Source organism: Ochotona curzoniae, unplaced genomic scaffold, assembly GCF_017591425.1.
Source record: "Ochotona curzoniae isolate NIBS_2020 unplaced genomic scaffold, NIBS_Ocur_1.0 scaffold_2453, whole genome shotgun sequence".
NCBI classification, from domain to species: Eukaryota; Metazoa; Chordata; class Mammalia; order Lagomorpha; family Ochotonidae; genus Ochotona; species Ochotona curzoniae.
Window position 1 is genome coordinate 19,629,013 of NW_024467094.1, and position 18,388 is coordinate 19,647,400.

The 18,388-nt window shown below is 52.0% G+C and overlaps 2 protein-coding genes and 1 pseudogene across 3 annotated transcripts in view; 1 reads left to right on the forward strand and 2 right to left on the reverse strand.

Moving 5' to 3' along the window:
• PIGW (phosphatidylinositol glycan anchor biosynthesis class W) overlaps window positions 1-553 on the reverse strand; it is a 37,743-nt gene extending 37,190 nt beyond the window's left edge. Inside the window, exon 1 of the mRNA XM_041001880.1 lies at window positions 510-553. The gene's annotated coding sequence lies outside the window, so the exon portion shown is untranslated. The remainder of the gene's footprint in view (window positions 1-509) is intronic.
• ZNHIT3 (zinc finger HIT-type containing 3) lies at window positions 10-2,997 on the reverse strand. 2 transcript variants are annotated; one of them, XM_041001881.1, is made up of 5 exons: window positions 2,874-2,997; window positions 2,578-2,609; window positions 1,507-1,590; window positions 510-590; window positions 10-267 (listed from the first exon to the last, which is right to left on the reverse strand). In XM_041001881.1, the coding sequence occupies exons 1-5, from the start codon at window positions 2,957-2,959 to the stop codon at window positions 86-88; spliced, it is 465 nt and encodes a 154-aa protein (XP_040857815.1). In that variant the 5' UTR covers window positions 2,960-2,997; the 3' UTR covers window positions 10-85. The 2 variants fall into 2 exon arrangements, with proteins under 2 accessions (XP_040857815.1, XP_040857816.1); XM_041001882.1 differs by lacking the exons at window positions 510-590; window positions 1,507-1,590.
• A 3,227-nt stretch (window positions 2,998-6,224) lies between these two features.
• On the forward strand, window positions 6,225-11,584 carry LOC121170040 (annotated as a pseudogene).
• The last annotated feature ends 6,804 nt before the right edge of the window (window positions 11,585-18,388 follow it).

Genomic DNA, 18,388 nt, shown 5'->3' on the forward strand with positions numbered 1-18,388 from the left:
CTCCCTGCCTTGTTTCAGGCGCTTCACTCGCTGGTCCCGGGAGCGGGAGCAGCACCTTGGGAGTCGCACAGTGTAACAACCCACGTCAAGACTCGTCACTGCGGGACGGTTCCACAATTTTCAAACAGCAGTCAGCAAACTCCACAAACAGGGGCTCCTGCATGTAGTCTCTCATGAGCTTGGCTTTGTTGTCCCCCTGATCAAGGTTGACGATCAGCTCTCTCAGGTGCGGGTTCAGCAGCAAGCTTCTTAACGCAGCAGAGTCCCCTTAACAAGTAACCCAAAAAAGCCAATGCAAATTTAAGTGGAACCAGAGGGATGGCTGCAAGTTGACTGTTGTATCCCCTTTATACCCACAATTAACCGCAGTGCTTCACAGATGAAAAGGGGAACACTTCAGCCACTAGGTTACAGGGCCAGGCCCCGTTTAATGACTTACATTTCTCTGCTGTATGCAGCATGATTTTGTATCTCAAGGCCTGACAGAGAAATAAACACAACAGACTTACCTAAATTCTTCAAATTCTGCAAAGAAACTCTGTCTTCCTCTTCATCACTATTTAGAAAATCAGCTATGGAGTCATCATCACCTATGGAATCAGAACAGTTAACTGCTTATCATGGGCCAGATCTGACCAGCAGTTCCAATAGGAAAAGCCTGGGCTGACATTCTGACCCAAACATTTAGGCACTGTCACCCACGTGGCAGGCCAGAATGGATATCCTGGCTTCAGCCTGGCTCAGTCCTGGCTGCTGGGGCTTGGGAGGAGCCCCCGCTGTGACTCAGGGCGGTGCCCGAGACCAGCAGTATGGGACAGTAGGTTAGGCTATCACCGCAGCTGCTCTGCTTCTTTCCCACCCAGCTCCCTGCTAAGCCACCTTGGGAAAGCAGGGCCCCTGCCAGATGGAGCTCCGGACCACTGAACACTGCGCCATCTGGGGAGTGAACCGGTCAAGAAAACATTCTTCTCTGTCACCTTCAAATGAATAAACCTTGTTTAAAAAGGTTCTTATAGGGGGCCTGGCCCTGTTGTCTAGTGACTAAAATCCTGCCTTGCACAAGCCAGGATCCCATATGGGTGCCAGTTCATATTCTGGCGGCCCTGCTTCTTGCCCTGCTCCCTGCTTGTGGCCTGGGAAAGCAGTTGAGGACGGCCCAGAGCCTTGGGATCCTACACCCGTGTGGGAGACCCAGATGACGCTTCTGGCTCCTGGCTTCAAATTGGCTTAGCTCTGACAGTTGCAGCCACTTAGGGAGTGAACCAGTGGATGGAAAATCTTTTACCTTTCATTGTAAATTACTTTCCAAAAAAACAATAAATAAATCCATACGCCCCCCCCCCCCCAAAACTCTGACAGGGTCCCATCCCCAGCACACTGCCCTGCCCCTCTGCCCACCTGACACTGGTCACACAGCCATCCTCTGCAGCTCGCTCTCCCCCACTTGTGCACCTTGTGGCCCGCTTAGCCTGTTGGAAATCCTGTCTGTGAAGTCCACCAACTCACCCTGGTTCTCCACCGGCTTCACAGTTTTAGCAGCAAGAGCTGAACGTTTTCTCTCAACGGGTCGAGTTTCAGGATTGCACTTCTCTGAAAGAGACACACGTCCGGCATCAGCTCTCCCAGGCCTAGGAGGCCGCAGCACCTTGTGGCACGTGTACATGAGTACGTGTGTGTTGGGGAGAGTGAGCCATCTCACCTAGCAGGCCAGCTAGGGAGACAGGGCTGTCCCGAGTGGCACACAGACTTCAAAAACATCAAGCCAAACTTGCAGGTGGGCTTCCGATGGAAGCCACGGAGCCATGCTAGAGGTAAGGGAGGAGAGCTGGTCTAGGTCCCGCAAGGAGGCCAGGACACAACACGCAGGCCTCCAAGAGGCGCTGCGTGGGAAGGGAAGCATTCCTGGCGGTGGGAATGGGCCAGGGCTGGAAAGGCTGGGTCAGGCACAGCACATGGCCGAGAGCAACTGCGCGCTGACCAGGTGCACAGGTGCACGTGCTCAGATCCAACATGCCAGCTGGCAAGCAGTGGCTTAACACGCTACAGCACCAATCAATCTTACAACTTGCTACGTCTCATTCCGTTTAATGAGCTTCCCTTCTTAAAGTACTTAAAACTTTTAAGAATTAGATGCACAGGGTCCCAGCTGCTCCACCTCCCTTCGGCCTGGGAAAGCGGCGCAGGGCGGCCCCAGGTGCTTGGGCCTTTGCACCCAGAAGGGAGGCAAGAGAAAGCACCCGGCTTGGCCCGACGCAGCCTGGGCCGGTGCGGCAACTGGGGAGGGAAGCAGCAGATGAACGTCCGTCCCACCCCCCCAACACACTCTTTCAAATAAAAATAAACCTTAAAAAAAAAGTGTCTGGGCTTCTTCAGATGCAGATAAACATCCCTCTCTAACTGCGGGGACGCTCACAGACTATCCGGCCGTGGCTTCTCTTTATCCTGACCAGGTCTAGCGCTTTCCCTCGAGCCCGTTGTTCCCACCAACACACGGCTTAGAGGGGCGCTCGGACCCGGGAGAGGGGAGCTCGGACCCGGGGGAGCCGGAGCGCGGAGCCCGTGGCGCGGGGAGCTCACCTCGGTGCGTCCGGAAGCAGGCCAGCGAGCAGCTGCAAGGAGACGGGCAGGCGTCAGCCGGGGACCCCGCCGGACCCAGAGCCTCCCGCCCTCCCGCCGGGGCTCCCGGGCCCCACGCCGCCCGCCCTCCCCCGGTCCCCCCGGGGCTCCCGGGCCCGCCGCCCTCCCCCGGTCCCTCGGCCTCCCGGGCCCCACGCCGCCCTCCCCGGTCCCTCGGCCTCCCGGGCCCGCCGCCCTCCCCGGTCCCTCGGCCTCCCGGGCCCGCCGCCCGCCCTCCCCCGGGCGGCCCCGCTCACTAGGGCGCGCGGCAGGCCGGGCAGCGGTACTTGGGCTTCTCCAGACAGACCACGCAGACCACGGAGCTGCAGCGCAGCGACGCCATTCCCTTCCCGACGACGACGACGCCTCCTCCCGCCGCGAGTCCGCATGCGCTTCTCCTTCCGCTTCCTAAACCGGGACCAATCACCATTCAGCATGCACAGGCAAAAGCAATAGATTGCGTCCGCGTGCGAGCCCAGTCGTGATGAGACGAGCGCCGATGCACTCCATTCGCGCTTGAATGCAGATTCTCAGGCTGTCCGTAGTGAGGTCACGTTTGAAAAGTCCTGTCCCGGTCCTCGCCTGGCTGCGGGGAGCAAGCAGGTCGGAAAGAATCAAGCACAACACTCCCTTCACAGTCCAGCTCGAACTCTGTGAATCTTGCCAGGACCTTGGATATTCCCGCCCATCTCCTCAGCTTATCTGAAGGGAGAGCAGGCCAGCCAGTCGGGCCAGCAGACCACAACCAGAGGGCCACGAGCTACAGGGACAATTGCTCTGCCCCACTAGGCCATTCTTCCTTGAGGAAAGAGAGATGAGGGCTGATGGCACAAATGTGGGCTGTTGTGTTCTTCTTTTACTCATTAAAGATGCATTATTGGGCCCGGCGCGGTGGCGCAAGTGGTTAAAGGTCCTCGCCTTGCATGCCCGGGATCCCATATGGGCGCCGGTTCTAATCCCGGCAGCCCCGCTTCCCTTCCAGCTCCCTGCCTGTGGCCCAGGAAAGCAGTCGAGGACGGCCCAAAAAGCCTTGGGAACCTGCACCCCCGTGGGAGACCCAGAAGAGGCTCCTGGCTTCGGATCGGCATAGTTTCGGCCCGTTGCGCTCACTTGGGGAGTGAATCATCGGACGGAAGATCTTCCTCTCTGTCTCTCCTCTCTGTATATCCACCTTTCCAATAAAAAAATAATAAAAATAAATCTTTAAAAAAAAAGATGCATTATTTATTTTTTATTGGAAAGACAGATACACTCAGAGTAGGAGAGACAGAAAGGAAGATCTTCCATCCTATGATTCACTCCCCAAGTGGCCACAACAGCCAGTGCTGAGCCAACTCGAAGCCAGGAGCCAGGATCCTCTTCCAGGTCTACCATGCGGGTGCAGGGTCCCAAGGCTTTGGGCCGTCCCTGAGTGCTTTCCCCAGGCCACAAGCAGGGAGCTGGATGGCAAATGTGGCTGCCGGGATTAGAACCGGTGCCCATATGGGATCCCAGTGCGTGCAAAGCAAGGACTTTAGCCACTAGGCAACCATGCCAGGCCCTGTTTTCTTATTTTTAGCTACTCTATTTGAATGGGTGACAGAGAGAGGCAGAGAAAGAATTTGCAGCTGCTGGTTCATTCCCCAGAAGCCTGTCACATCTGGGGCTGGGCCAGGCTGAAGCCAGGGGCACTATCCTGGTCCCCCAGGTGGGCAGTAGGGACCTAAGCACTTGGGCTGTTATCTGTCACCTTCCAGGCACACTGGCCAGAAGCCATTTGGAAGCAGAGTATGAGGGACTATGACAGGGGCTGCCGCCGTCTCAGGCTGCCTGACACACCATACCGTAACATACCTTGCTATAGTACTGACAGATGACTACTGAGCAGTGGCCACGTGCCCTGCCTGGCCCTGGCTCTGGGGACCCCTCAGATTGGAAGTCACACTCTGTTCTCCAGGAGCTGAGGGCATGGAGTGAGAGCAGGACAAGGCGGCAGAGACAACTGACTCACTCTCAGGGCTGTGTTGGCATTAGTTAGCACATCCCAAGTATAAGCATGACACCTTAGGGCCCTTGCCATGGCCGCAATGAATCTCATACGAGCACCAGTTTGTGTGCTAGCTGCTCCACTTCCCATCCAGCTCCCTGCCTGTGGTTTAGGAAAGCAGTCAAGGACGGCCCAAAGCCTTGGGACCCTGCACCTGCGTGGGAGACCCGGAGGAGGCTTGAGGCTCCTGGCTTCAGATGAACTCAGCTGTGGCCATTGCAGCCACTTGAAGAATGAAATAGTGGATGGAACATTTTTCTGTAAATCTGCTTTGCCAATAAGAATAAATAAATCTGAAAGAGAGAGAGAGAATGAGAGCTCCTGGAATGTTACAGCCTTACATTCTAGGAACCCCCACCCGCCTCACCCCTCACCCTAACCCTGATGGATTTCACTGACCAAGGACGGGGTGGCCTGATGGAGGGGGTTCCCAGCAGGCGGATCTGGAGAGATGAGCAATCATGTTTGTCAAGGGCCTCCTTCTCTTTACAGCCCTTGGAAGGACACAAGAACTGTAAGCTTGGGAGGAAGCTCCGGGAAACTGAGGAGCTCCCTTGTAGCAAGACAAGTGTTTGGAGAGGATGATGGGGAGCCTCGGGCAAAGGTTCTGAGGCAGTTAGACTGCTGGAACTCCCTGATCCTCAAACCTTGATAACAGATCAGAGGTGCTTCTTCTCCCCAAGCTGTTAATTATTAGTAGCCTGCTACAAGAGCACATTGTCTACTGACTGACCCCCCTGCATGCTAGCAAATAAGCCACATCCTGTTTCAAACCCTCTATCTGTATGCTTACGTGATCCTCGCTCTTTAAAAGTTTTTTGCTGCTAATAAACTTTGGTTGTTGACCATCAGTCAGAAGTCCCTGCATATGATTATCACTGACTCAGTGCACCAAGTACCCCGCTACTGGACAGTGAACCCTTGGTGATCTCGAGGCCACCAGTGTGCCCTCATCTGCAAGAACACCTTCTTGGGCCCGGCGCAGTAGCCTAATGGCTAAAGTCCTCGCCTTGTAAGTGCTGGGATCTATATGGGCACAAGTTTTAATCCTGGTGGCCCTGCTTCCTGCCCAGCTCCCTGCTTGTGGCCTGGGAAAGCAGTCGAGGATGGCCCAAAGCCCTGGGACCCTGCACCTGTATGGGAGACCCAGAAGAAGCTCCTGATGGGCTCTTGGGTTCAGATTGGCTCCAGCCGTTGTGGCCACTTGGAGAGTGAATCAGCAAGTGGAAGATCTTCTTCTCTGTATATCTGACTTTCCAATAAAAATAAATAAATATTTAAAAAAAAGAATCCCTTGTATGTTGGCTGTTCCACTTTTGGGAACCCACAAGGACCTGCCCCCTGTGTGACTTGGCCCCCAGGGCACCTTCATCTAATTAGCAAGAATGGCTGGGCACTTGTCTGGCAGTGGGGAGGCAGAGAGGAAGCCAGTTGTCAACTCAAAGAGCTATTTGCGACACACAGATAGAGCCTGACTTCTGGGTCTCCATTCTGACCCCAACACAGCAGGCCTCATGACTCAGGTATTTTCGCCTTTGGCCTGGGTGTGCTGGGCTCGGAGGGGACAGATGGCAGACCTTACATGTCAGGAGCCGTGGGTGCAGTTTCCAGGGCTCCACCAGAGGGCAGCAGTGTCCGCAGCGTCAGCGGCGAGCCCGGAGGCGCAGAGAGGGCCAGACCCGCCCAGCGCCGCCAGAGGGCGCTGCGAGCTTTGATGTCTGCAGCCCGGTAGGGCCCAGCGAGCCCAGACACTGACCCTCACCCTGGGAGCATTGCTGGCGGCCAGGGGAGGCAGTGGAGAGCACGGTCCCCGACTGGGTGCACACTCTCCCTGCGGGAAAGCAGGGCCTGAGCTGGCCTCAAAATGAGAATGGCTGCTCAGGGCTGGTGCCTGGTGAAAGCCCAGTGGGCCTCAGGGAGTGACATACAGTGGTTCACTCCTCAAATGCCCCCGGTGGCTGAAGCCAGCAGCCAAGAGCAGTGCAGGTCCCCCATCTGGTTAGCAGGGACTCAAGCATCTGAGCTGTCACCAGTACCCTTACCAGCAGGAAGCTGGGGCAGGAACCACGGCCAGGAACCAATCGCAGGTCCTCCGCCGCAGGATGGAACTTATTCATTTTAACTTATTTCAAAGGCAGAATTTTGAGAGAGAGAGAGAGACATCTCTTTCATTTGCTGATTCATGCCCCCCAGAAGACTGTAACAGCTCGGGCTGGACCAGGCAAAATCCAGGAGCTTCTTCTGGATCTCCCCCAGGAGTACAGAGGCCCAAGCACTTGGACCACCTTCGGCTGCCATCCCGGGCATATTAACAGGGAGCTGGGTGGGAAGTGGAGCAGCTCAGACTACAACCAGTGCCCATATAGGATCCTGGCACCACAGCTGGCAGCTTTACACAGCTTAGATACAAGTGTCTTAGTCACCATCTGAACCACTTGCCTTCAAAATGTAGCTGCATGAGAAGTCAAAATATGTGGGACACAACTGAAGCTCATAGCAGTAAGATGTCTGATACGGCAGTGGCTTTCCACTAGGTCTGCTCCCTGAATCCCAGGACAGCTGGCCACATCTAAAGACACCTGGGGCTGTCACAGCAAGTGGCTGAAGGCTACAAAATCAAGCAACTAGAGGGACACTGTGCAGCACTCTGCAGTGCAAGGGATTAAACAGACCCCAATATCCATGTGGTGCTAGAAGGTCTCTAATAAGAGGTTAAGGCTTCTTTATAAAGCAGCTAGTAAACAACAACAACAACAGGGTCAGCACCACGGCTTAGGCTAACCCTCCACCAGTAGCACCAGCAGCACCAGCCTCCCATATAGGCAATGGTTCTAGTCCCGGCTGCTCCACTTCAGGTCCAGCTCCCTGCCTGTGGCCTGGGAAAGCAATAGAGGATGGCCCAAGGCCTCTGGCCCTGAACCCATGTGGGAGACTCTGCCACCAGATTAAGAAGGATAAAAATGAGAAAGGAGGGATGGGGGAGGCCTGTGGGAGGGGAGAAAGGCATCTGGGGTGTGTGTGTGTGAGGGGTGGGGGAGTCAGGCATCACCTGTGTGTGCTGTGCGAGGGCCTCTGGAGATCAGTACAGCTGTGGATGCACAGCAGCAGCACAGCTGGGAAGTGGCTCCAACCAGAGTCCTGTCCAGACCCCCATGACCCTACAGGTGAGCATAGACATCCCCCCCCACCAAGACAGGCACCCTGGGAGAATCTGCTCTGCCAGGTGGCAAGGGGGCTGCCCAGCCTGACAATGCTGGGAAATTCTGTACGCTGCACACCCAGCACGCCCTCTGTGCAGGAGAAGAGGGAGATGCTGAACGAGGGGCAGGGGGAACTGGGCCCCAATCTTTGGAAATGCCCACTGAGAACAGGCTGGACGCCCATTGGCAGCCTTCAATGCCAGCTCTCTCACATCTTGGCTGTCCCCAGTCGGAATGGCTGGGCTGTCTTCATATGGCATCTGGGGGGGCCATCCGCCTGTTCTGTCAGCCGTCCTGCCCTAGAAAACCTTCCGGCTTGCTTACCACTACCTTGTTTCATGCCAGCGTTCTTTCTTGTGTAAAGACAAGAACCTATTTCACAGCAAACATACGAATTAGATTAGTCAGTTTTGTGTAATGTCAATGTTTTCTCCAAAATGAGCTATAAAATAATGCAACAGGGCCAGGCACATAGCCTAGTGGCTAAAGTCCTCGCCTTGCATGGACCAGGATCCCATATGGGCTCTGGTTCTAGTCCCGGCAGCTCCACTTCCCATCCAGCTCCCTGCAGTCGAGGACGGCCCTAAGCCTTGGGACCCTGCACCCGTGTGGAAGACCTGGAGGAAGCTCCCTCCTGGCTTTGGATCAGCTCAGCTCCAATCATTGCAGCCACGTGGGGAGTGAACAGAAGATATTCCTCTCTGTCTCTCCTCCTCTCGGTGTATCTGACTTTCCAATAAAAAAATAATGCAACATACTTTTCAAAAATGCTTATTTATTTTAATTTATTTGGAAAGCAGAGAGAGGGAAGGAGAGAGAGAGAGCAAATCAACTGTCATTGGGATAAACCAAAGCCAGGAGCCAGGAACTCCTCCCAGGGTCCCAGGTGGGTGGTAGGGACCCAAGTACTTGACCTGCTGCGTCCCAAGGTGCACACTGGCTCAGGAAGCTGAGGCAGGAGTCAATGCCAGAATTCCCAAGTGGCAGCTTAACCCACTGCACCGCAATGCCCACCCCAAATAACACAATCTTTATCAAAATATTACAAGGCTTTTGTGGTGAAACTGGCCATGTTAGCAGAGACGCTGTGGGAAGAGGCCTTCCCATGAAAGAGAAGGATTTCAGATGTGAGATGGAGAATAGCTGTGAGCAAAGTAGCAAACACACATTTTCAGATGACTGAGGTGTGTGTTCAATCTACTTTGTTCCTATACCAAATTAGGCCCAGGCTACTGGACGTGGACGGCACACCAGAGAGTGGATGGTTACAAGAAACACTGCATTCATCAGAGGCCCCAGCCAGGGAAACGGGGCTCCAGCGTCTCTGATACACTCTTAGCCTTGCAAATTAACTACAGGGGAAAAGGGCTGAGATGGGGGTTCGTTAAACAGGGACTCCTCTGATGAGACAAAGGCTGGGCACCCTGCAGTCTGTCACAAATTCCTCTTATCTGGGCTCTTTTGTTTGGTCACCTCCCAGTCAACTTTTGTTAATTAAAAGCTGAAAAGCAGAGCAAGATGCATTTTCTCCCACAATGCTTGGTACCAAGTGCACTGTGAGTTACCGACCTTAGAAAGGAATAAAGGGGCTGGTGGCTGGCCCTGCCACCTGCGATGTCAGAGTCCTGGCTGCGCCACTTCCCATCCAGCTCTTTGCTAATGCACCAGAAAAAGCAGTGAAAGATGCCCAAGTGTTTTCTCTCTCTGTCACCTTGCCATCCAAATACATAAAGTGGTGGTGGTGGTTGGTGGTGTACCACTGTGGTTAAGCCTCTGTCTGCAGCGCCAGCATCCTATATGATATGGGCACCAGTTCCAATCCCAGCTGCTCCACTTCTGACCCAGCTCCCTCTTCATGTACCTGGGAAAGCAGAAAAAGATGACCCTAGTGCTTGAGCCCCTGAACCCATGTCGGAGACCTGAATAAAGTTCCTGGCTTCCAATGGCCGAGCTCTGGTCATTACAGACATGTGGGGAATGAACCAGCGGGTGCCTCTTTTTGTAACTCTGCCTGTCATATAAATAACACAAAATCTTAAAACAAAACAAAACAAAATGGCTCAGCACAGTAGCCTAGTGGCTAAAGTCCTCGTCTTACACACACTGGGATCCCATATGGTTGCTGGTTCTAATTCTGGTGGTCCCTCTTTCCCATCCAGCTCCCAGCCTGTGGCTTGGAAAAGCAATGGAGGAAGGCCCAAAGGCTTGGGACCCTGCACCCATGTGGGAGACCTGGAAGAAGCTGCTGACTCCTGGCTTCAGATTGGCTCATCTCTGGCCATTGTGGCCAATTGGAGAATGAAACCAGCAGACAGAAGATCTTTTTCTTTGTCTCTCCTCCTCTGTATATCTGCCTTTTCAATGAAAATAAATAAATCTTAAAAACAAACAAACAAAAAACAAATAATCATGACAAGAGGAAAGGAAGTAGAACAAGGTTATGGATTCAGCCTGGGGTTCACTGGGCGTGGGGGCTACTTCTTCCTACCCCTTCCCCTTCCTAACCCTCTTCCAAAGAGAGCATTTCCTAGGGGTGAAAACCCTGGGAGGTTTAGTTATGACATATTATCTACTTGCTGGGCTTACCGGGAGCCAGGCGGAGGATGCTCCTTGGGAACCCCCTCTCCAGTCAGCGGGAGGCCACCGGGCTTTGTGCTGTAAAGCTCCCGCTGCTTTCCAAGGGGCTCCATTCCTTTCCCAAGTACTTTGTTTTTCTTCCATCCCCTTCTCACACATTGGCTAATCTTAATCTTCCTACCTGAAAACAAGACTGTAACAAGCTTTAAAGGAAAACAGTCAAGTCTTCAAAAAGCACAAAGTCAAGAGAATTTCAAGACCTTCCACCTAGGACACGCAGGGGAGAAGTAAACAACGCAGGGCAGAAGTAAACAACGCAGGGCAGAAGTAAACAACGAAAGGGCCAGCAGCGCCAGCCCCACACCTGCTGGCCAGTTGTTTTCAACCAAAAGTCCCTGCAACAGGAAAGCAATTACAAAATGCAACTTCCTTATACGAATCATAATATAATACGTTGAAATGATTCATAGACAGGGTGTATGTATATAAATATAAAAATAATAGCATGGAGGCCGGCACAGTGGCCTAGTGGTTAAAGTCTTCGTCTTGTATGGACCAGGATCCAATATGGACGCTAATTCTAATTCTGGCAGCTCCACTTCCCATCCAGCTCCCTGTCTGTGGCCTGGGAAAGCAGTCCAGGACAGTCCAAAGCCTTGGGACCCTGCACCTGCACGGGAGATCTGGAAGAAGCTCCTGGCTCCTGGCTTTGGATCGGCTGCTGTGGCCACTTGGCAAGTGAATCAGCGGATCTTCCTCTCTGTCTCTCCTTCTCTATGTATATCTACCTTTCCAATAAAAATAAACAAATCTTTCAAAAAAACCCGAAAAACTATTCATTAAAAAAACATCAAGTTCCTGTTTATTCAAAGACAATTTAAAAACAATAATAAGCCAACGTCATTTAGCTTCCGAGGCCGTGAGCGAGATCCCAGTAGCTGTGGGTCCCTATGGACAGCCCCACCCAGCTGCTTCAACTGCATCAAGATGTGCTTTGTGATGGGCTGTGCCATGGGCGTGGCAGCCAGGGTGCTCTTGGCACCTTTTCCTGCCCGAGGATTGGAATGTGGGTCGTGAGCTGATGGGTGGCATTGGGAAGACCACAATGCAGAGCGGTGGTATATTGGAGACCTTAATGGCCATTGGCATGGGACTCCGCTGCTGAGCCTGGCAATGGCTCCCCAGTACATAGACATCCCCAGTATTGTGCATAATAAAGTCATCTTTGAGTAGCAAAAAAAAAAAAAAAAAAAACCTAACAAAAGATATCAATTGTTATAAAAGACCCCCCCAAATAATTGGAGAAATCACTACAAAAGTCCCCTCTTCCCCACCCACAAGCCGATCCTTCCTGGGGCAGCATTTGCTCAGGGCCTGAAAGGAGGGAGGGTGCAGGGGCTGAGCGCTACAGTGGGACCTGGGCTTGAGCAGGGCACAGTGGGCTCTTGCTTGGGCAGCTAATGGGCAGGGGCTGGGGGCCGGCAGGGAAGTGGGCTCTGAGCTCTCCAGGTTCTTTGGCTGGACAGCTCTGGGTGAAGGCATGTCAGCTCTCAGAACAGAGGCTGGTGCGGCAACATTGCGATGGGGTGTCGGGGATGTCACATTGAGCCAGCATTTGTTCCACACCCTGCCCTTTTTCTTTTAAGAGTTATTTATTGGGCCCGGCAGTGTGGCCTAGCGACTAAAGTCCTCGCCTTGAAAGCGCCGGGATCCCATATGGGCGCCGGTTCTAATCCCAGCGGCCCCGCTTCCCATCCAGCTCCCTGCTTGTGGCCTGGGAAAGCAGTTGAGGACAGCCCAAATCTTTGGGACCCTGCACCCACGTGGGAGAAGTTCCTGGTTCCCGGCTTCGGATCAGCGCAGTACTGGCCGTTGTAGTCACTTGGGGAGTGAATCATCCAACGGAAGATCTTCCTCTCTGTTTCTCCTCCTCTCTTTATATCTGACTTTGTAATAAAAAGGAATAAATCTAAACAACAACAAAAAAGATTTATTTATTTTTTTTTTGAAAGTCAGATTTACAGAGAGAAGGAGAGAAAGACAGAAAACTCTTGCATCTGCTGTGTTACACTGATCTGAAGCCAGGAGCTTCTTCCCGCTCAGGCACAGGGTCCCAAGGCTTTGGGCAGGGAGCTGGATGGAAAGTAGGGCAGCTGGGATACAGGAGGACTTTAGCCACTTGGCTACCTTTTTTTTTTTTTTTTAAAGAAAGGAGTAGAGACAGAGGAATTACAAGCTAAGAGAAAGAGATTAGGGCCTGATAAAGTCTACATAAAAGGCTAGGGATGGGGCCTGGGCTACAAGATAAGGACTTTTTATCTTTTATCACCAAAGAATAAATACAGATACAGCAAATAAACTCAAGAGAATCTCCCCATAATCCATCCTTCTGAGAATGTGGCCAGGAGCCACCACACACCTGCTAGTAGGAGCAACTGAAAAAGACTGAGAAGAACTAGGAGCTGAGCTGTCCAGGAGCCCATGGTGAGGCTGGCAGCCCAGAGCTCGACTCCAGCTCCCTGCTTGTGGCCTGGGAAAGCAGTCGAGGACAGCCCAAAGCCTTGGGACCCTGCACCCACGTGGAAGACCTGGAGGAAGTGTCTAGGTTCTGGCTTCAGTTCAGCCCAGCTCCAACCATTGTAGCCATTTGGGGGGTGAACCATCGGATGAAAGATAACTCCCTCCTCCCTTTCTCTGTCTCTCCTTCTCTCTGTAACTCCACCTTTCAAATAAAAATAGAGTATTGTATATATTGTATTATATATTAAATTATATAAAAGGATTGACAATGTCAAATGCTGACGAAGAGGCAGAGTAATCAGATATCTCACACACTAAACGCCATAAAATGAAGCAGTTACATAACTCAAAAACAACCTGCAGTTACTCATAAAGTGAAACACACACTTACACCACTCAGTAAACACACTCCTGATTTCTATACATAAAAAAATGAGGCTGTGTAACCATTGACAGATTTCTCTTTAAAAAGCCATGACAGTAACACCGTGATAAAAGCAGGTTGTCTTCCTTTCTCAAGTTCTTAAGAAAAGCACCATCCCTTTCCTTCTTTTCAGATTTTTAGCTAGCAGCAACAACAAACTACTGACATGGTGAGTTAGCCATGAGTCTTGTTAAGAATCATGTCCATGTAAGAATTTCAGGGGCTGGTGTCTCCCCCTCCCTTGAGAGGCACCCCACCTCCTGGCTTTCTCTTGGGAGGTTCTTTCCCCTCCCCTCACCCTTCCCTGCTCACCTGGTCCCTTCACAAACAAACTTTTCTGCAAAAATAACACTGATAATAATAATAAAATACAATTCAGGGGTCTGGAGCAGGGGGATTGGAGTGGCTGAGCCGGCTCCCAGCTGGGAAGCAAGGCTCCCTGGAACCTCCATCAGGCCAACACCCTGGACTTTGTTAAAACACCTGCCTAATTCTCAACTGTCTGGACATTCTGCTTTTTGGTTTTTAACCTCCTCTGGCAGCTCCCCCTTTCCCTTTAAATATTAGCATTGCTGGCTCGTTGCATGGAAAGAGCAGCACATTTGAATCTTGGAGATCTTTCTCCAAGACACCAGCTTGTTGAAATACAAGTTCTCCTCAACTTTCCTCTCTGGCAAGTCGGCCGTGCAGTGTGGAGCAGTAAGGGTCTGGTAACCTGTGTGGTATCTGCAGGGGTAGGTGCTGTGTCACAGTGGGTTAAGCTGCTGCTTCAGATAGCTGCATGCCCTACAGGAGTGCCAGATGGAATCCCCATCACTCAATTTTTCAATCCATTTGATACATCCTGGGAGTAGGTGGGTGATGGCTCATGCGCTTGAACCCCTGCCACTCACATGGGATGTATGAATGGCGCTCTGGCCTCCTACCCTTAGAGTGGCTAGCCAGACACTGGCTGTGTATGTGAGACAGGCAGAACAAGGGAATGTTTACCGACAATCAATTTCCATGCACTAGTACAAAGACACAGCCCGGAAGGCAGAGCAGTGGTGACACCTGGAGTTGCTTCTCTTGGCCAGCTCAAGTACACCCAGAGGAAGCTTGGGGCAATCCCACATGCCCAGCACCCACGGGGCTGTGAGGTCCTACTGTCCTATGCTGAACAGACCCAGAAAGTCTCACCCACAGTTTCCTAGAGAGAGGAGGGGAGGCGAACTTAGGACCCTCGTCTGGACGCAGGCTGGGCGCTTGGTCCTCGCCTGCTCTGCCGGGTGAGCTCTTAGCACACACTGGGTGCTTGGGTCTTTGCTGAGATGACCGCCCACTCAGTCAGGTGCACTTTTGCTCATTAAGCCTTGTTGCCTCAATGACCGCCACTCTCCACTGAGTCCTAACCCCCAAACCTGTTGAAAATGGCTGGTGGAATGGCTGTTGCTGAGGGAAGCCTGTGCCCGGGACATTTGGATGCACTAACACTGCCCTGTAGACTTCTCCAGTAAGTTTTCCTGCACGCCCCCACCCACTTATCAAGGACCATGTGGTGCTCTGCACACCCCCCACCTTTTTTTTTTTTTTTTTTTTTTTAGCAGAGAAACAAAGGGATCTCCCTCCCACAGGTTCACTCCGCAAATGTCCACGTCAGCAGGGCTGGGCCAGTCTGAAGCCAAAGCCCTCGTACTTGAAGTTCACGGCAGCTACTTGCGTGGCAGGGACTCAAGCTCTTAAACCTGCTGCCTTCCAAGGTGCACATTAGCAGGAAGTTGGATCAGAAGTACATGTTTAATTTGCTTAATGGTTATCCAGAGGTGCATGTACTTAATTTTTTTATGAGGACTCTCAAGTCCACGTCTCTAGTCTAGAACTCTCTATTTCAATCCTGGAGCTGACCACACCCCTGCTTTGGTTGGCTAGCACAGCCTTCGAGTCGGAGCTGGCTCACATTCTGTTTCTGACACTTTCCAGCTGTGGGGTTTCGAGCAGTTTCCGACTTCACAGAAGCCTCAGTTTCCTTCTAAGTGAAATAACACTTGCATTGTAGGTTAAGCAAGATGCTCTGCATAAGCCATAGTCAGTGCAGAGCTCAACTCCGAGTAAAATTTCAATCTCAGGTGGCTGTCCCGGCCACCGCCCTGGTGACCGTTTCCTCATCTATCACATAAGCCTGGCCACTCCACTAAACTCCACATTACTGTTTTTTTTTTTTTTTTAACCTGACCTTTCCTCTCAGCTCTCAGGGGTTCCTTCCAGGCCCTCGTGCTACTGAAATGTGCTAAGTCTTTCTATTGGGTGTCTATTGCCCCGAGGCTGATCCACCCCCACAGTTATCTGTATAACTGTCATTTTCAGCCTTTCTCTCTCTAATATACAGGAGACAGCGCTCTTCCAGAATCAGTGATGTTCTATGGGGTCCCAACCCCCTTCTCAATCCTCCCCACCTCCCAGCAGCCCCATGAAACCCCTGGCAGGGGCAGGGAATATCCAGCCCAAAGGTCATAGGAGGCCAATGAAAGCATTGGGTCTGATCCTGCCAAGGCAATAGCAGAGAATTCAAAATACAATGCAGGTGTTACCAGGTGAATTTCAAGTTGCTATATTGTATGGTACACATATGATGCTATAAATATACAAATGGGCCTTGGCAGAACAATGGTCTCCACCCCTGTGGGCTCTGAGAGACCTGTTTATGAGGGGCCTTTTTACTGCCAGGAAATGTTTCTGAACGTGCAAACCTGATTCCTCAGGGCTACCACACCCAGAGGCTCCTAATCCGGGTGGTGTTCTGCTTGGTCGTTCTCTACCTTATCACCGTGCCAGCAGTTTTTAAAAAGCAAAGCCCAGACTGTGTGGGACCCAACTCCCCGTGGCAGCCAAGGTAAGGTCCTTTGTGATGAGGTCTTGTGTCCCCCACCTAAGAGGCACCAACCCTGTCACCCCTGCCAGACCCTGACTTGGCACTCAGCTGCCTGTGCCTTCTGCTGGCAGCCTTTCCTCCGACTTGGCCCCACTTACGCTTAGTGAAATCTTGCACCACAAGGACTGGACAGCAAGCACCACAACTCCATGAGTCCATCTTCCTCGAGTCCAGACTGGCACTTAGAGACGAAGTGAGGGGGAACTGGCATCTCTTCCCCGGGGCCAGTGGGTTAAGTTGCCACTCCCAGTCCAGCATGCCAAATCCTAGCTGCACCATTTCTGACCCAGCCCCCTGTTTTTGCCCCTAGGAGAAGAGGGAGCAGAGAGCCCAACTGCTTGAACTCCTGCTACCCCGGTAGTTCCTGGTTCATGGCTTCGGCCTTATTGAGACCATTTGGGGAGGGAACCAGCAAATGGAAGATCTTTTGTTTTCACATCCCTCTCTGTCACTCTGGCTTTCAAAAAAAAGAATTAAAAAAAAAAAAAACCAACTTAAAACGGCAACTGTAGCAATAAGCTACACATTTGTTAGGAACATAAAGTCTCTCTACTTATTCAGATTTTCTTATCAGTTCCTTGTCATTCTTGTACAGGTGCTGGTGGGCACCTCCCCGGGAAGTAGTTTTCATCCTCTAAGTCCAGCACAGACACGATGCACTTGCTGAGGTCCTTCTAGGTTTTCTGTTTCTTCATTTCCTGAAACTGTAACCCAGACTGTCCCAATAGGTACCTCCCTGATAAGACTGTGGCTGCACTGCGGAAGGTCTCTGTGCCCCAGGTGGCCAGCACCATGCCTGGCCCAGGAGCTTTGTGTTGCTCTTCAAGGTGATGGACCTGGTGCTGGCAGGCCACAATAGCTTAAAAAGATGGAAATCAGGGCTGGCACGTTGGCTCAACTGGCTCATCTTCTACCTCCAGGTGCAGGCATTCTGTATTGGCGCTGGTTGGTATCCTGGCTGCTTTCATCCAGCTCCCTGCTTGTGTCCTGGTAAAGCAGTAGACGGCAGCCCAAATCCTTGAGACGCTGCATCTGCGCGGCAGACCCGGAAGAAGCTCCTGGCTTCGGATTGGCTCAGCTCTAGTCATTGCGATCATTTGAAGAGTGAACAAATGGATGGAAGATCTTTCTGTCTCTCCTTCTCTCTGTAAATCTGACTTTCCAAAGAAAATAAATAAATCTCAAAAAACAAAAATAAAAGCTAGAAATCAGTTTGTGGAGTGCATCAGGTAGGTTTTCTCTGGCCTTCTACCTGTCTCAGGTTCTTCCTGAGCTCTGTTTTAGTGACCGTAACCTTGATCTTCCACATTCCTCTCTTCCATTACCACCATCTGAGTGCTTGCCACAGAGCAGCTGCCTTGGCGGCGAGGGGCGGTCTCCTTCCCAGCCTGGAGGTGCCGGCACCTGAGATCTGTTTCAGAGAAATGCAGCCCTGAGCTTGACCTGTTGAGAGAAAAAGGTCAGCTGTTCCTGCCAAAACTGTGAAGCAGTGGAGAACGAACTGGGTTGGTGGGCTTCAAACACACAAACCCAGGGGCTGATGTTGTGGTACAGTAAGTTAAGCTGCTGCCTGTGATACAATCTCCCACAGTAGCACCAGTTTAAATTCCAGTTGTCCACTTTTTTGTAAGAAAGGCAGATATAGAGAGGAGGAGAGACAGAGAACAAGATCTTCCATCCGATGGTTCACTCCCCAAGCGGCCGCAACGGCTGGAGCTGAGTCGATCGGAAGACAGGAGCTTCTTCCAGGTCTCCCACATGGGTACAGGGTCCCAAGGCTTAGGGCCATCCTCAACTGCTCTCCCAGGCCACAAGCAGGAAGCTGGATGGGAAGTGGAGCCACTGGGATTAGAACTGGCGCCCACATGGGATCCTGGTACGTATTAGGCAAGAACTTTAGCTACCACGCAAGGCTTCCAGTTGTCCACTTTTGATCCAGCTCTTTTAATGGACCTAGGAAGACAGCTGATGATGGTCTGTGTGTTTAGTCTGCTACATCCACATGGGAGACTCAGATGAAGTTCCTGGCTTCTAGGTTTGGCCTGGCTTTATCTGGGCCATTGAAGCCATTTGTGAAGCGGACCAGAGGATGAATAATTTCTGTCTCTTTCCCTTTA

Bases quoted from the DNA above. Each gene is read 5' to 3' on its own strand.
- ZNHIT3 (XM_041001881.1), bottom strand. From the start codon at position 2,959: ATGGCGTCGCTGCGCTGCAGCTCCGTGGTCTGCGTGGTCTGTCTGGAG. The intron at 2,610-2,873 runs GTGAGCGGGGCC...GTCTCCTTGCAG, and splicing joins CCGGCCTGCCGCGCGCCCTA to CTGCTCGCTGGCCTGCTTCC. The intron at 268-509 runs GTAAGTCTGTTG...TTACTTGTTAAG, and splicing joins GCAGAATTTGAAGAATTTAG to GGGACTCTGCTGCGTTAAGA.